The sequence below is a fragment of the Thermobia domestica genome, chromosome 5, assembly GCF_964235325.1.
Source record: "Thermobia domestica chromosome 5, izTheDome1.hap1.1, whole genome shotgun sequence".
In the NCBI taxonomy this organism is placed as follows: domain Eukaryota; kingdom Metazoa; phylum Arthropoda; class Insecta; order Zygentoma; family Lepismatidae; genus Thermobia; species Thermobia domestica.
In genome coordinates this window covers 145038227-145054343 of record NC_137458.1, presented here as the reverse complement: position 1 = coordinate 145054343, position 16117 = coordinate 145038227, and the positions used below count along the sequence as shown (strand labels likewise).

Sequence of the window (16117 nt, the reverse complement as noted above, 5' to 3'; positions counted from 1 at the left end):
ATATAATGTATTATTTCATTATATACCGTATATTCAAAGAAAGAAAAACACTGACCACGCATGAATCAGAAAATGCTTGAAAATAGTTTAATATATCAAATCTAGAACAACTGGTGGAAACAGTTTGTAAATCATTGTGTTAAGTTTGTAACAAGAGGTGAGAAACTGTTGTAGCAAGAGGTGAAAAACTTGTCTGTGTAGTAGTCTGTGGTTTAAGTAGAGTAGAAAGATTATCTGGTGAACTAGAAGAGTTAACCGGGAAAGTGACTGAATTGATTTTGCAAGATTCTACGAAAACAGAGGAGGACTTTGAACAGGAATTCGGTAAGTCAGAAGAGTATACAGAAAAGATGGACGCCGCTCGTATCGAGGTTGAAATGTTTTTAGTGCTCGTGCAGTGTCAAACAAAGGTAGTGAAGTGTCAGTGGTGTCTTCGCCTACTTCAAGGAGGAAGTTGAGGCTGCCAAATATTGAACTAATAAAATACGGAGGTGAAGTTAAAACCTGGTTGAGTTTCTGGAGCCAGTTTAAAAGAATTCATGAGGATAGAGAGATGGAAGAAGAAGACAAGTTTCAGTACTTGATCCAAGTCACGGTGGAAGGATCCAGAGCTCGTGAAATAGTGGATAGTTTCCCGCCTACAGCAGAGAATTATTCTAAGGTCATTCAATGTTTGAAAAATAAGTTTGGTAGGGAAGAGTTATTAATAGAATTTTATGTGAGGGAACTGCTTGGATTAGTTATTAAAAACGCTACAAGTACAAAGTGCAAGGTTGATACGTCACAGTTGTATGATAAGCTTGAATCGTACCTGAGAGCACTAGAATCCGTAGGAATGACTACTGATAAGTGTGCTGCGATGTTATTTCCATTGGTTGAATCATGCATACCAAAGGACATTTTAAGAGTGTGGTTGAGAAATGCTAGTGTCACAATAAGTAGCGAGGATGGGCAAGAAAGAACATATGGCGATAAGTTAAACCAGTTGTTGGCGTTCTTGAGAGCGGAAGTTGAAGGTGAGGAAAGAATATCACTTGCAAAAACGGGATTCAAGTTAATGGAAGCTTCCAATAAGAGGGAGAAAAAGAAGAGAGAAGAGGAGCACGTTATGACCGCGAGTGAATTGTTTGTGGGTGAGCGAAATAAAAATTCTGTTAGTTGTATTTTTTGTGACAAGCATTACGAAAATAAGGAATGTTTTCATGCTTCAAAGCTTTCTTTCAACAAGAAGCAAGAATTCGTAAAAAAGAAAAAAGCGTGTTTTGTTTGCTTAAAAGTTGGGCATTTTTCAAAGGCGTGCAAAGCAAAAGTGCTGTGTGTTATTTGTAAACAAAAACATTGGGTGATTATGTGTGCGGAGTTACCGTCCGAACGTAAGGATACTAGCGAATCGGAAAAGGAGGAAGAGAAACCTAAAGCTACCCTGTCTAATCAGTGTTGCACTGTTGCACACAAGAGGTTGTGTTACAAACTTTACCTGTAGTGTTGGAAGCTAACGGTAAAAGGCGCATTGTAAGGGCGCTCATTGATTCAGGTTCTCAGCGATCCTACATTTTGTCTAGTACTGCTAAAGCGATGTGTTACACACCAGTGAAAATTGAACAAGTAATACATGCGTTATTCGGAGGTGGTTCTTCGAAGAAAACAGAACATAAATGTTACAATATAATGTTGAAAAGTAAGGTAGGTAATGGTGCAATTGAAATACAGGTTTTGGATCAAACTGTTATTTGTAATCCCATTTGTAATCCCAGATTGTAGAGTTCAACATTTCATAGAGTTTACTCGATATTGCACAGAAAAAATCTTTACCCGTTGGTCCGTAAAGACGTGATGTGCGGTCCGCGCACTATAACGTACTTTTTATACATAATTTTTGTTTATTACTTTATTTTATAGACGTTTTGCATTTGTGAAATGTAGAAAAAAACTTACATGTAAACAACCTGAAACTCAAACTATTCCATTCTGAAAGCGTCGGTAGACCAGCGATGGTCAACTAGCTACCTCTCAGCAAAAATTGGATGTCCCGCAGCGACGATCCCCTGTGGCACCACTTTGGTTTTGAAAATGATAAATGTAGCGTTCCACCAGCAGCCGAGACCAGTGTTGCCAACAAGTTGTTACAAAAAGTCGCTAAATAGGAGATGAAATGACTCCAATTTTGGGTGAAAAGTCGCTAAAATATTTTTCGTGGAATTTTGCTTCTTTCATATATATATATATATATATATATATATATATATATATATATATATATATATATATATATACAGGGACGGATCCAGGATATGATGAAGGGAGGGGCTAAACCATATTTTGTCGTTTTATCCAGTGTATACCTGAGCGTCAAGGGAGGGCTATAGCCCCCTTGGCTCCGCCACTGTATACATATACGTGATCAATTCAAGCTATAGTACTATCTACAAGAACGTATATGAAAGATAATTTCACTTTTAAGTATTTTTAACTTTATGATCAATTTTGCTTCAACGAAATCAAATATGAGTTCAGAAAAACGAAAAAAATTAAAGGTCTAGAAAAAATTCTTACTTCACTTCTACTCACGCTTCTACAGTTTGCTATCGGTAATGTATTATTTGTGCCTCTAAATGGAAGCTCTGTAAACTAAAGGTCATTATAAGCTGGAGTTGGTCCTCGGTAGAAGGTAAGAGGTAACAGCAATCAAAATGGGAATATAGAGATAAATGTTGTGTATTTTTCCCAGATAAATGTTGTGTACTTTTCCAGCTTGTCAACATCTGCACTGATTCAAATAAGCAAAAGGAAAAAGACATATATATCTGAACTGATTCGAGCTAATAGTACTTATTTTGGACAAATTGCTTGCAGCACAAAAGTCGCTAGATTTGTAAGTCGCCAAATCGTCATTCCAAAATCACCAAAAAAGTCGCTAATCGGAAAAACAAATTTTTGTCGCTATCCTGGATGGCGAATCCCCTAGATTTAGCGACTTTCCCCCCAAATTGGCAACACTGGCCGAGACGCGACGAAACGCCAATGAACTACAAAATTACTCCCCCAAAATAGGTTAAATGACCTATATGCGTAATTTATTTACATTAAAGTGAATCTAGAAACACTAAATAAAAGTACTCCGGGGGATGCGAATCACCAACCATATGAAGGGTAAGGGGGAAAAAGGAAGGAATGTCATAAAACTGCATTTTCGAGTAAACGGCGTTTTAATATTGAAAACCGGGTAAAAAAAGAATAGGGTTAGTCAAAGCTTTTACCCCTTTTACATGGACATTTCTACATCTACGCATGCAAGGTATATAAGTCAAATGGTACTAAGAATCACCGACAGATAGGACAAAGCACACACATGGGCATTTCTTCTTTTTCCTCTTACCCTTCATATAATCCGTAGGCGCGTGTTCTTTTGATTTCGTCACGGAGGCGATGAAGGAGACGTCGCATGTAGAGGTCTTTTTAATTTGACCAATCATAATGTCTCTTTACTGTGTATATTCGACGATAACCATTTGGGATCAGATAAAACGAGTTCGCCATGTAATTTCATATTACAATTAGGCACATCTATTTACTTTATTTCATAGTTTTCCCATATCCACTTTCTAATGATCGACGTCAGTTGCGATCGAAATTCATACAATTCGACATGCTCATTTCAAGATTTTCCACTTCATAATGCAGAGGCAGTGGCTATTCTTGACCCCTGTAGCTCGCATTAGAAACAATTCGTCTTTAAAAAAATACATAATTATAACCGCATGCAAATGACTGGCGATATTTCTTGTTAGTCTCTTCGGGATTCTTCGCGACGAATCGAAGGAATGCGGCCAAGATGAAGTCCTCGTTGCCAGAGGCGGACTGACAAGGACGGGGAGCCGGGGATTCCCGCCTGGGCCACTAGTCAATAATAATAATAATAATAATAATAATAATAATAATAATAATTTTCACATATTACCACTAAAGTTGAACTAACTCCATGCGAATAGATATTAGCCGGCCACGGACACATGGGCCTTTGTATAATTTGTTTTCTCGGATGCCTGGCTACGCTCTTCTAAAAAAGAGATGAATCAATAGCAACTGGATTTTATTTTGACAGGCGAAGTTTAATTACCTATTTTAAAAAGAATGAATTCCAAAGGTCAGAACTCCATTACGTCATATTTATTGGGTATATTGAGTACAGTTGTATGAAGTTACTCAACACCTGATTACGAGGCCTTGAAAAGTAAGCGAGGCACTTCCAAAATTTCCTAAAATAGTAGAAATTTTCTGAGTTCCTTGGGATGATAATCAATTAATGGTATTATTTGCCTGTTTTGATCGGTGGCGGCTGTTCAGATTTTGGGCATCCAGTAAAGATTTTGATCCCTCTTGACAGGAACGAAATTTCAGGAAATTGAAGGGAAAGCAATGAAAAGAGGTCTAAAGGTGCCACACATCCACGGGATTCCAAAGAACAGAGCATGTGGTCGGGGGTCTAATGCCCCAGATATTGTCGGATTTACTAGAGGATTCTGCCTAACAGAGACTCATGCGACAGAATTCTAAAGTAGGACCCCCCAATCCTTACTCTGTAAGTTGTGTACTTGGAGCCCTATGATTTAACACTTGAATTGGACATCTCAGTTCTCATGTTTTCCATACTTGGAAGGAGCAAAAATAATTGAAATTGAACCTTTCTGGAAGCTTTTGTCAATTATTTTAAAACCAACCAAACTATTTAAATACTAATGCAGTAATCTAACAATGTTAGAAGTTAGCTGATTGTCTTAAATTCTTTTCTGTGTCGTTATTTATGTCACGCCCGATACACTAAATCGAATATTAAACTTACAAATCAAGAGAAATCAAAGAAGTTAGAATTTTAGCCTTGAGTAGTAGCAACGAAATCGTGTGAGTTAATTACTTCTCTTACATTGTAGGTAATTATATTATTTGTTTGTAACTGCAATGATTGGGAAATTGAATAAATAATGTAGTGTATACTATGCTTGCGTCTTTTAGGATATTTAGGGTGTATACAACATTTAGTGTACACTACATTTTATTACCATATTAAAAAAATAATATATTCTAATACCAAATATATATATATATATATAGAGGGTTGATTAATTCGTGTGTCAATTTCATTGTTCACTGTGCAAAAGTGGTATCAGGTAAAGCCGTGCAATTTCGTATAACTTTAGACGAAGGACATAAGTTTTGTTTCGCCATAGAAGCATGCCACTTGTACTAAAGATTGAAGAGATACAGGGTCAAAGGTCAAATTTCGATTTTGTCCTTATGGGACTTCAATGGTAAATTCTGAAAGAGCCTCAAGAAACGTAAATCGAGGTGATAACAAAGAAAAAGCTGTATGGTATGATTCTATGTCGCAAGCCGACCAAATATGTGTCAATCAAGTGTCAAAGTCAGAGGTCACGGTCAGATCAAGGTCACAGGTCATCTTGAGAACCCATTTGAATACACTGAAAGCAACGCAATGTCTGTACCTCATCATGTCACATGGGTTGTGTGTGTGTGGAGAGAAAGGGCCTCAATTATTAATCTGTCCTTATATCCCACTCTGCAACTTCTTGCTGCTACGCAGTGGTAACTTCAACACTCCGACTATTACCACTCGACAAAACCATGCCGTCATTTGCACACTAACAACAATCCTTCGACGTGTCACTATATCGATTATTGACTTTTACCGGCAAGTGAGCCACTAGGTGTTGGCGACGTTTATGGCATGGGTTATTGGCTTTTACAACCCCAGGAAAGCTGATATAGTTTTGAAATAAATAACATTTGTGTTAATAATGTTCATTATGGGAAAAATAAACATTAAAACAAGGATATTTTGTATATTGAGAGTATATTTACAACTACAAAACAGCAGTTTTTGGTATTTAAGTTTTACAAAAAAAAAGTTGACACATTTTTTTAAAAGTGATTTTTGGAAGGGCAGTTGTTTCATTTCTTAATTGTGGCACGCAACATGATGCACCAACTGGTTTACACACACACACACACACACACACACACACATATATATATATATATATATATATATATATATATATATATATATATATATATATATATATATATATACAGGATAACCTCGTTAACACGAACTCGCTTAAGCCGAACACTCGGTTAGGACGAACAAAATTTCGGTCCCGGCATCGCTGTACGTTATCTTATAGGAAATTTTATCGGTTAACACGAATTTCGGTTAGCACGAATTACGAACTAATTTTTAGTCCCTTGAGTCAGTAAAGCTTTTCATTTAACACGAACTTTCAATCCTTTTTTTTTTCAGATAATTTTTCTTATTTCAGATTTCACTCCAGATCAGTTTTTGTCATACGGTATTTATACAGACGAAAATTGGCTTGTAAATAAGAGAAAAACCAGAAACAGGTATCTTTCCTCTCTTATGAGGTGTTGATTCTGGCCTCTGTCAAGCGCTGAACATGCAGGAGCTTGGCAGACGAGCTGCTGGCGACAGCTCGAGACAAAACATCTTGTCTCCCCTGTAACTCCAAACTGGTGACAGCAGTCATAAATACCTTTCCGTTACTAGCGGTACCCAACCTGCTAGCAGAGCTATCAATTTTATAATTTGACCTGGATTTTCTGCGTGGAATCTTTTATACATATCTTCGAAGATAAGATAATAAGCTTACTGTAGTGTTTTCACTTTTCAGAGGACAGTACCGAGGCCGAGACTACTCAGTCTCGTCTCGATACCATCTCTAGCTGTTTTCTGTGACATACATAATATACTTTAGATGTGTATATATATAGTCTGTATACTGTAGTGCGTATGTATGGAGAAAATTTATTCGAATAATAAAATTTGGGTCGCCGGTTAACACGAATTTTTTTAACACGAACTCCTGATTTTTCAGTCCTTGGAATTCGTGTTAACCGGGGTTTACTGTATATATATATATATATATATATATATATATATATATATATATATATATATATATATATATATATATATATATATATATATATATATGAGTGGATCCAGGGTCTGGTCAAGATTAGTAGACCTGGACCGTTAGAGGAATCGTAAACCGTAGTTACGCTTCGTAATATAAACGTATTTCAAACGGTTAACCGAAACCAAACCGAACCGATAATGGCTCTATTTTCTATTGATAATTAACGTGTTCTTTCAAAGTAAGGTATTAAGAGAAAGACATGTGGAACCGTAATTTTGTTCAAAAGGGAAATAGCACATTCACAATTACTTAATCTAAAAAAATCGGACTTCGTTTCAAAATATATAAGAATATTCTTTAAAAAAATGAACCCACTGTGTTACAAACCGAACAGAACCAAGTATGGTTTGACTTCTGAAATAAATCGTCCTCAAACCAGTTAAGTGCTTAACTAATATCCTGAAACACTTCTAGTGGATAGACTGTAGTCAGTCTTTCTATTGTTAATTGTTGTTTTGAACCCATCGGGCCACTTGAGCTGTTGGGTATCATGTCGGGTCGGGTTGGGCGGCCAACAATTAGAAGAATGAAAGTAATGTCCTTCCAAAAATCCCTTTTTTTAGAAACATGTCAACCTTTTTATACAAGTTTAATACCAAACACTGAGATTTTGTAGTTGTCACTACTTTAAAAGGCATTAATATGAATTTAAAACTTTACTCCGTTGGAATGTGTATAGAAAAGTGGCAAATGTGAAAATGTCCTTCTTTTAACATTCTTTTCCATAACGGACATCATTATTACAAATGATATTTATTTCAAAACTATTTTAGCTTTCCTTGGGTTGTAAAAGCCAACAACTTAAGTTTCAGGCAAATCACAACGAGGAGCACCCTGAATCGCCAAATTAAAAATACCTCAACCATTTATCTCCCTACAGGCAATGTCTCCTTCTACGCCTCTGTGGTGAAGTCGAAAGAACACGCGACTACGGATCATAAGGTTGGTTGTTCGCGCCCACCCAGCGGTACTTTTTTAAGACTAACTTTAATGCAAACAATCGCATCTAGGCAATTTAACATATATTTGGGGAGTAATTTTGTTGTTCATTGGCGTTTCGTCGCGTCTCTGCAAATGGTGGTACGCTGATGGTATATTTTTCTCAAAACGGAAGTGGAATAGTAGTAATGGGGCAGCTGACTTTACCTTTCGCGCCACAGGATTCTGCTGACCAAGCGAAAAGGTCAATGTCCTAGGGCACCTAGGGCAAACCCATCTATATTTTGGCGGTGCTACCTTGATCCACCCCCTAAATTTTTGCCAGCGGTACATAGGACCACCCTTTCAAATTTTGGAAATTGCCAAATCTTAAAAAATTGGAATCGTAGCCTAGGAGAAGGGTATGTACTTCTATAAGTTTTGGGAGTCAATCTTGTTACGTTTTGCGGTTAAAAAATTGTTAAGAATTCAAATTTCGGAGGTTTCTGATCTAATTTAACCCCTTTGATGAGCTCTTATTATCTTATATGGTTGTATGATCAAGTACATTGGTCCATTCCCTTTTATAAGACATATTTACATTCGTGCACGACTTCAAAAATTTGGGAGGGATACCTTGACTCACTCCCTAAATTTTGTAAATTGAGAAATTTAAAAATTTGATATACCAATATAGGACTTCAATAGGTAAAATTATACATTTGGGAATTCCATGTCGTTTCCTTTCATGGGTAAAAATTGCCAAAATTTAAACATAAGCAATACATTGTACCTCGTGTTCGGTTATTGGCACATTTTATTCATTGATTTGGTCTTATTACCTTATATGGTTATATGGACGTATAAAGGGGTCTATTCTATTTCTTAATATGTAGGTACACCCATGTCCAAAATTATTCTCGCACGTCTATAAATATGTTGTAGGAATATAATTTGATAAGGAATTCGCCGGTATTTCTTATAGTGTTAGTATGTGTATAATCGGCAAAGACATGTATGTCGCAAATTTCATGTCAAACGAGCAGTAAATAAACACAACAAAATGAAAATAAAATTTTCTTGTCCATTTAGCAACATTTTGTCTGTCTAATTTTCGTATTTATAATTCTTTTCCTATGGAATTTACCACAAATATACATTTCCCAATTATACGCATAGTATCAATATTAAAAATACCCTGCAAAATCATTATCAAATTATATTCTTAAAAGAAGACAGTTATACATATGCGACAATCATTTTGGACATAAGTGTACTTTGGTGCACCCTTTGAAAACTTGGAAAATTCAGTATAATAGTATATGATCTTAATATATGCCACCATAAATTTCGCTGGTTCACCTCGTTCCCTTTTACGGTTAAAAATTGAGAAAAAAAATAGTACACTACTTGCTCGGTTATTGACCCATTGTATTTCCTTTGATGAGGTCTTATTAACTTGTAATGTACCATTACAGTTGAGAGTAATGGCAACTTTTTTTTACTCAACCTGTACCTAGTGAATATTTTTAAAATTCGATTTCGGTTTAATTACACAATTTATTTATTCTCTTTACTTCAAAAAAATGTAATGAATGGAAAGGTCTCATTAGTAATCATATTTTAACTGAATAATATATTTATTTATATTTTGATTAATTGTAAATCCCATTTTCGCATATACAAGTTGAATAGTTACAAGGTTTGCCATTCTGACGTCATACCGAAACATAGTTCCGTCATTGGATATAAATTTTCTTAATTTCAGACCAATGTAGAATTTGGCCAGGTACCTAAACCTTCCCTCACCCCCTCTCACTAGTCCATAGTCACTTTCAGATCCGGTTATATCTGGATTTGACAAATTTCTATTTGTTTTGTAATTTCCGCGGCTAAAGGTTTCGCCCTGATTGGAGGAATTCTCCAACCCCTGTCGTTTTCGGCGCAATGTTTTCATTCTCAACACAGAATTCTACAAGCACAGCCGGGGACATCAACCACTCTATATCTGTTGGAAATACTGAGTTTTCGAGTGAAAAACAAGGTAAACATTAGATTACATTTTATAATAAACGCCATATGATTATATAGGAGCCTGTAAACCCATACTTTAATTGAAAGAACTATAAAACCAAGGGGAAATATCAAATTCAGGATTTCGGTTTACAAGACGCCATGTTGCTGGAAGACTGAATAGACAGTTTATAAAAGTGATTTTACTTTCCTTTTCTTTCAAACAGTAAAAATCAGTTAGGGATTAGGGAAATACGACCTGGTTTTGTGCAATTTGTTCGTGTATTCGGTGGATGTGATTTTTGTTTTTTAAGTCCATGTACCGCGGGGGGCACTTCTAAATGGCACAGCCATATGGAGATTTACGGCTAAGGTGTACCATTTAGAAGTGTCCCCCGCTGTACGTAGTAGGTTTGATACTGTAATACTAATCAGCAGAATGGCAGCTTAAGCTAACAAAAAGGGGCTCCTATTTCTCTCTCCAAATTGAACCAGTTCTAGCGGGGGAATGGGTTAGTTATTGTTTGATTTAGGGCCTTTTTCCCTTTAAGGGGAAGGGTCCCTCAATAAACCATGGTTAAGGTGCCCCCAGGGCATCAGTCTCTAGTAATCATTTTGTAAACAATTGGTCAGGTCAATTGGACCTAGGGTTAACTCTTCTCATTTTGCCCCCTAAAATTCAATAGAGCCAACTCTATATACCAACAAGGAGTAATATGTTTAAAGGTGCTTGCCTTTAATATGCATGTAATTAAATGGTGCTTGTTTAGTTAGTAGTTTTTATGTGTAGTATTTATAGTGGTGTGTGTAGTTAGTAGTTCTGTGTGAGTGCGTGATTTCTACTGTTAGGACAGTGTAGTTCACATGCGTTAGTTTAATACCATTTGTCTAACTCAAAGCACACTAAACGAGAGTAAATATTACATTTCTGATTAATAAGTACAAGTATATATTTCAGTACACGGTAAATTATGTCTCCACTACACCGCCATCGTGTCCGTTTTGCTAATCAATTGTTTGTTGACATTACGTCATCTCCCAAGTTAGTGATCTTGAATGTTTGATTTTGGCCCCTTATTTCTAAATTACATCCCGTGGACATCGTTTTCGGTTCAAATGATTGTACGTTTTGATGAAATAGCACGAGATCTCGTAGTTCTGAAAATTACAGTTTGCTAGGTCAATTAGAAATCGAAATATCCATTGAAATCAAGAATGCCCATTTTCTTAATAGAAGTAAAGCCCATATGCTGTTACTATTTGTTTCAAAATGTAGTATTAAATTCTCTTTTCCCGTGGCTGTAGAAAAAATTCCATTGTTGCTTTAGTTTTATCAGCAAATCAGAAATTAAATCATCGTTGACAACTTAACTTTCAGTGAATACACGTATGATTTTTTTTCTGCGAAGTAAATATAATTTGAGTGCTTCGAAACAGTCTGTGGTTCGATGAATGTTATCGTGTAGTGGCTTAAGCGTGACAGATTGTGATAATTATATATTTATTAGTGCGTAATATAAATATGTGTATGGCCTGCGTGTAAATATATTTATTAGGGTGTCTGTAAAATATTAATTCGCGCAAAAATGAGTAAATAATGAATGAATGTAATGATATAGTAATAATACGATATAAAATATGAATGAGATGGTAGAACACCCGTACTTAAATGAATAGGCCCAGTGTATATTCTATATGGAGAATATGAATATGTTTCACTGAAAATCTCTCTCGTTTTGACTTCTACACCAGTACATTCATCTAACCGAGTTTGCTATTGGATAGTAATGTGTAGTTGGGAATTGTATGTCACTTCGCATTTAAGTACCTCATACTAACAGCCCCGGTTCTTAAGCCTCTTATCAGATAGGGTAGCATCATGTGGGAATTACTTTTAAAGGTTGACAGAAATGATAATTAAGAAAAGATAACTGCTATATCCTGTGATCATCGAAAAGTACCGGTTTGGTAATTTGTACCTTTAACATTCATTGACTTCCGAGATTTTTTCTTGTTGCTTTCCGTATTTACCGTGCAGTGTTCACATAGCTAACAACTTAGATCGAACTATCCGATTAAATCAACCGCTACTAAATTAATATTTATGTCCACTTGCGTACCCGAACGTCGACCCATGACCCTTTTAAGTATTTTCGTTTCTTTTCTTAGTTCAATTAGATGATGGAAATTAACAATGTCTCAGACTTTGGCATGTCTGCGCAGGGTAGCCATCGGTGATGTTTGGTCACTGAAATCACCGATCCAAAATTCAGTTTATTTATTTTAAATTTTTTATTTTGGCAAATTATCATTAGTGATATCTTAGCTATTACACTAGTTTCATTACTATTCTGGACTTTCTTAGTTTCTAAGAGGTCGGGTGTTTTTTTTTCTCTTTGAAATTCTAAATTATCGCCTTCTCTAACCTTCCGGTGGATTCCGGAATCTGCAATGGCGTTGACCGGATACGGTGAGTGGTGGGATTTCCTTAAAGCATTTGTCTTTCCGAAAATCCCATCGAGGACACAGACTCGTCTCGTCTTTGCAGACATTTGTTTTCGGCTATTTATTTGGTAAGCCGAACCCTTTTTGGCATAAAAGAGAATATTTGATTATAGTATGTTATATACGTAAATTCGACCACTTATCTTTCGTAGTTGTAGTGTTCTGTCTCCTCTTTTTACCTATCCTTCTACTTCTTCTCTAAAAGTTTTTTTTTTTAGATTTGAACCTTCTTCCCGGTTCTGAAACTCATGAAAGCATACAATGTTCATATCACTTATTTCGATCATATGTACTAACTGAGACATGGAGGGATACAATTCGTGGAGGTATTTCAGAACAAATTACTACCGTTTTTCACGATACTCAGCCCGCCATGGGAGGGACTGACGAGAAGGTACACTACTATTTCAGATTCTCAGAAGCTATATTATTGTTCATCGATCGTACAAATTATATACATTGATTACTGATTTCTGGTTTTCTTTCTATTGATTGGTTATATGGTATGTATGTATTAGTAGTTTGGGCCCACTACTTTCAAATAACCTTGATTTTTTGCTTTCTCTGTATATTCATCTATATATATATGCTTACATAGTTTGGAAACTTACGTGCCTGCTCTATTTGTTGTATTTCCACCTCTTGTGTCAACTTACCAAATAACATCAACCATTTCTCTATACGCGGATCTTAATAAAATTGAATTATTATTGATTATCGGGATAAATATACAGTTCAATGTTGCAACCTTATGAAAACAAAATAATTTTTCTTTGTCAGGATTTTTGTTTTGTTTTTGAGCCAATAAAATGTGAATACTTGTTGAATATGAAAAGGTTATGTAGAATTTAAATGTCGACGAAATACTAAGATTGATATTAGAGTGAAATTTATTATATTGAGTAATATGAATATATATATATATATATATATATATATATATATATATATATATATATGCGAGTATGTATGTGAAGGGCTCGGTATTTACCCTGGTTATTTTAGGTTGCCATAGATTTTGACACCCGATATTTGACCAACTATTTGTGTTGTAAAGTATTACCGCGTAGCTCGTAGTAAATGACACCTTACTGATTTGTTAGTAATTTTTGTAACTATTAAATTTTTAATACTATATCAAATGTTGCATGTAAATGTTATATGTAAATAAGATGCGTGTAATGCTAAAATTACACAACTTATCGTCAATAATAAAGCAGGAATCCGCCAAATGGATGAAAATTTTCACTGGCCCGTTTATCGTGAAAAATTGCTAAAAACTGCGTCGTTTTGCATAATCTAAAAGGTGAAAGTATCGGAATTCATAATTTTCGAAATTTAAAGATTTTCAACTGTCCAGAAGATAAACGAGGCGAATTACTCGCGCAATACCCCAAGTAGATGTAATATACTGTCCTAGTGAGACTGGTAACGTTTGAATGGGATGAATGAGTGTGTTAACAAGCATCAGTAGTTAGTATTCCCAATTAGCAAAATTTTGTTATTCTAACAAAATTTTGTTAATGAGCCGGGGAAAACTGTAATGTACCATTACAGTTGAGAGTAATGGCAACTTTTTTTACTCCCCCAGTACCTAGTGATTTGTTTAAATTCGATTTCGGTTTAGTTACACAATTTATTTGTTCTCTTTGCTTCAAAAAAATGTAATGAATGGAAAGGTCTCATTAGTAGTGTTGTAAAAAAACGGTTTTTTTTCTGTGAAGTTTTTTTTCAATAAAAAACATCGTTCTTTTTCATGTTTTTTTTTCAAATGTCTGTTTTTTTTCTGACAGCTATTATTTATTGATTTATGTTGAAAATTATTGAAATAATCAATAGAACTTGAGTTGAAGCCCTCGTAACTTACAAATCGTTTGTTTCCTTGTACCTATACGAGCAAAATCGTGTGATTATTCCTTTGGGACCCAGATCATTTTTGGCGTTTTCCTACTTTGTCAGTTAGTGACTTATTGCTCAAAAACCATTTACCCTATTGATATGGTTAAGACCTTGTTTTTTAGAAAAGGAATGTGGCTACTTTTTGGTGTACGTTACATTGCAGTGTTGCGAGCGGGTGGGAAATTACTGAGGGAAATGTAGGGGTGAAAATTTACAAAAAATCCCTAACCGAATTTCAAGATTTTTTGTATCTAGCACCACTGTTGCCATATGGGTCTAAGTCACCTAAAAACATTCTTTGGTGCGTTGACATGGTACAGTAAAAACCTAAAGTCGCTGGCTTCCATTCAAAGAGAGAAAGAAAAAATTCTCTGTTTCCATACACATGAAATTTTGTCACTTTTTACGCCTCAGAAGCAAAACCCACCAGATATGCCGGGGCTACAGCTTCTCTAATTATCCTATTGAAACTTTTTATAGTGCGTTCTGTAGGCTAAAGAGAAGGCGTTCAGGTAGTGGTACATTTGTTGCAACGTAGCGAGCAACAGGGAAATAATAGAGGGGAAAGGGAAATTTGCCAAATTTTTTACTTAAAATCGGGAATTAATTGTTTTGGCTAGAAACACTGCCATAAAACAGACGTAAACTATCTGAAAGTAAACCTTCGTACCCCAAGAATACTACCTACAAGTATCATGGCGATATCTAACAAAGTAAGCATGATTTTTTTTTTTAATATCTCATTCTACCTCAGAAATTCACAATTTTCTTAACATTTACAGAACATAGTTTATTATAAGCCTTAACTGTACTTCCCCTAATTATTCTACCGAAACTTTTTATGGTGTGCTGTGTAGGCTAAAGACGAGGCTTTCAGACAGTGGTATGTTTGTTCGAATGTAGCCAACAAGAGGGAAATAATAGAGACAAAAGTTTTTTTTTCAAAATTTCTCCCTAAAATCGGAAATTAAAATTTTCTGTAGCTGGGAACAGTGCTAGCAGACACACACAAACTATCTTAAAAGAAGCTTTGGTATCTCTATAATATACCCTATAAGGATTGTAGCGATATCTAATAAAGTAAGCAGGTCATTAAAGAATATTTCAGTCTACCAAAAAAAATCACAGTTATCTTTCCACTTAGAGAACAAGGTCTACTGTAAATCTTAACTGTACTTCCCCTAACTATCCTATTGAAACTTTCTATAGTGCGTTGTGAAGGGTAAAAACAAGACTTTTAGATACTGGTACTTTTCTTCCTATGTAGCCAACAAGAGGGATATAATAGACAAAACACGTAATTTTCCCCTAACATCTTGAATTAAAATTTTCCGTAGCTGGCAACACTGCTACCAGACAGACGAAAACTATCTTAAAATAAATACTGGTACATTACTAATAAATCCTACAAGTATCATGGCGATATTTAAGAAACAATGCTTTTAATTACCAAAAATATATTTCGATAAAGAGAAAAGTAGGGGAAAATAAAGAGTTAGAACCTTAATCCGAATTTTTCGTGCGTCCCCTAATTACCCCACTGTAACGATATGTACCCGAGTTTGTTCAGTAAGAACAAATGTTCGACTGGCGTAAGTTGACTTGCATTCGGACGTATAGGTACGGTTTATAACAAAAAATTCGAACTTTTTGCCCAAATTTAAGGAGATTTTAATTTCTGTAGTTGGTAACACTGCGCGCAAGCCCGTCCAATTGATGTCAACAATTAGGTATCCATCCGACGTATCTACCTGACAAGTCTTAAG

The 16117-nt window shown here is 35.4% G+C and overlaps 1 protein-coding gene across 1 annotated transcript; it reads left to right on the top strand.

The window, feature by feature from the left end:
• Positions 1-553: 553 nt before the first annotated feature.
• LOC145685268 (uncharacterized) lies at positions 554-1483 on the top strand. The gene has a single exon (XM_081757635.1). The coding sequence runs from the start codon at positions 554-556 to the stop codon at positions 1481-1483; it is 930 nt and encodes a 309-aa protein (XP_081613761.1).
• The last annotated feature ends 14634 nt before the right edge of the window (positions 1484-16117 follow it).

Bases quoted from the DNA above. Each gene is read 5' to 3' on its own strand.
- LOC145685268 (XM_081757635.1), top strand. From the start codon at position 554: ATGGAAGAAGAAGACAAGTTTCAGTACTTGATCCAAGTCACGGTGGAA.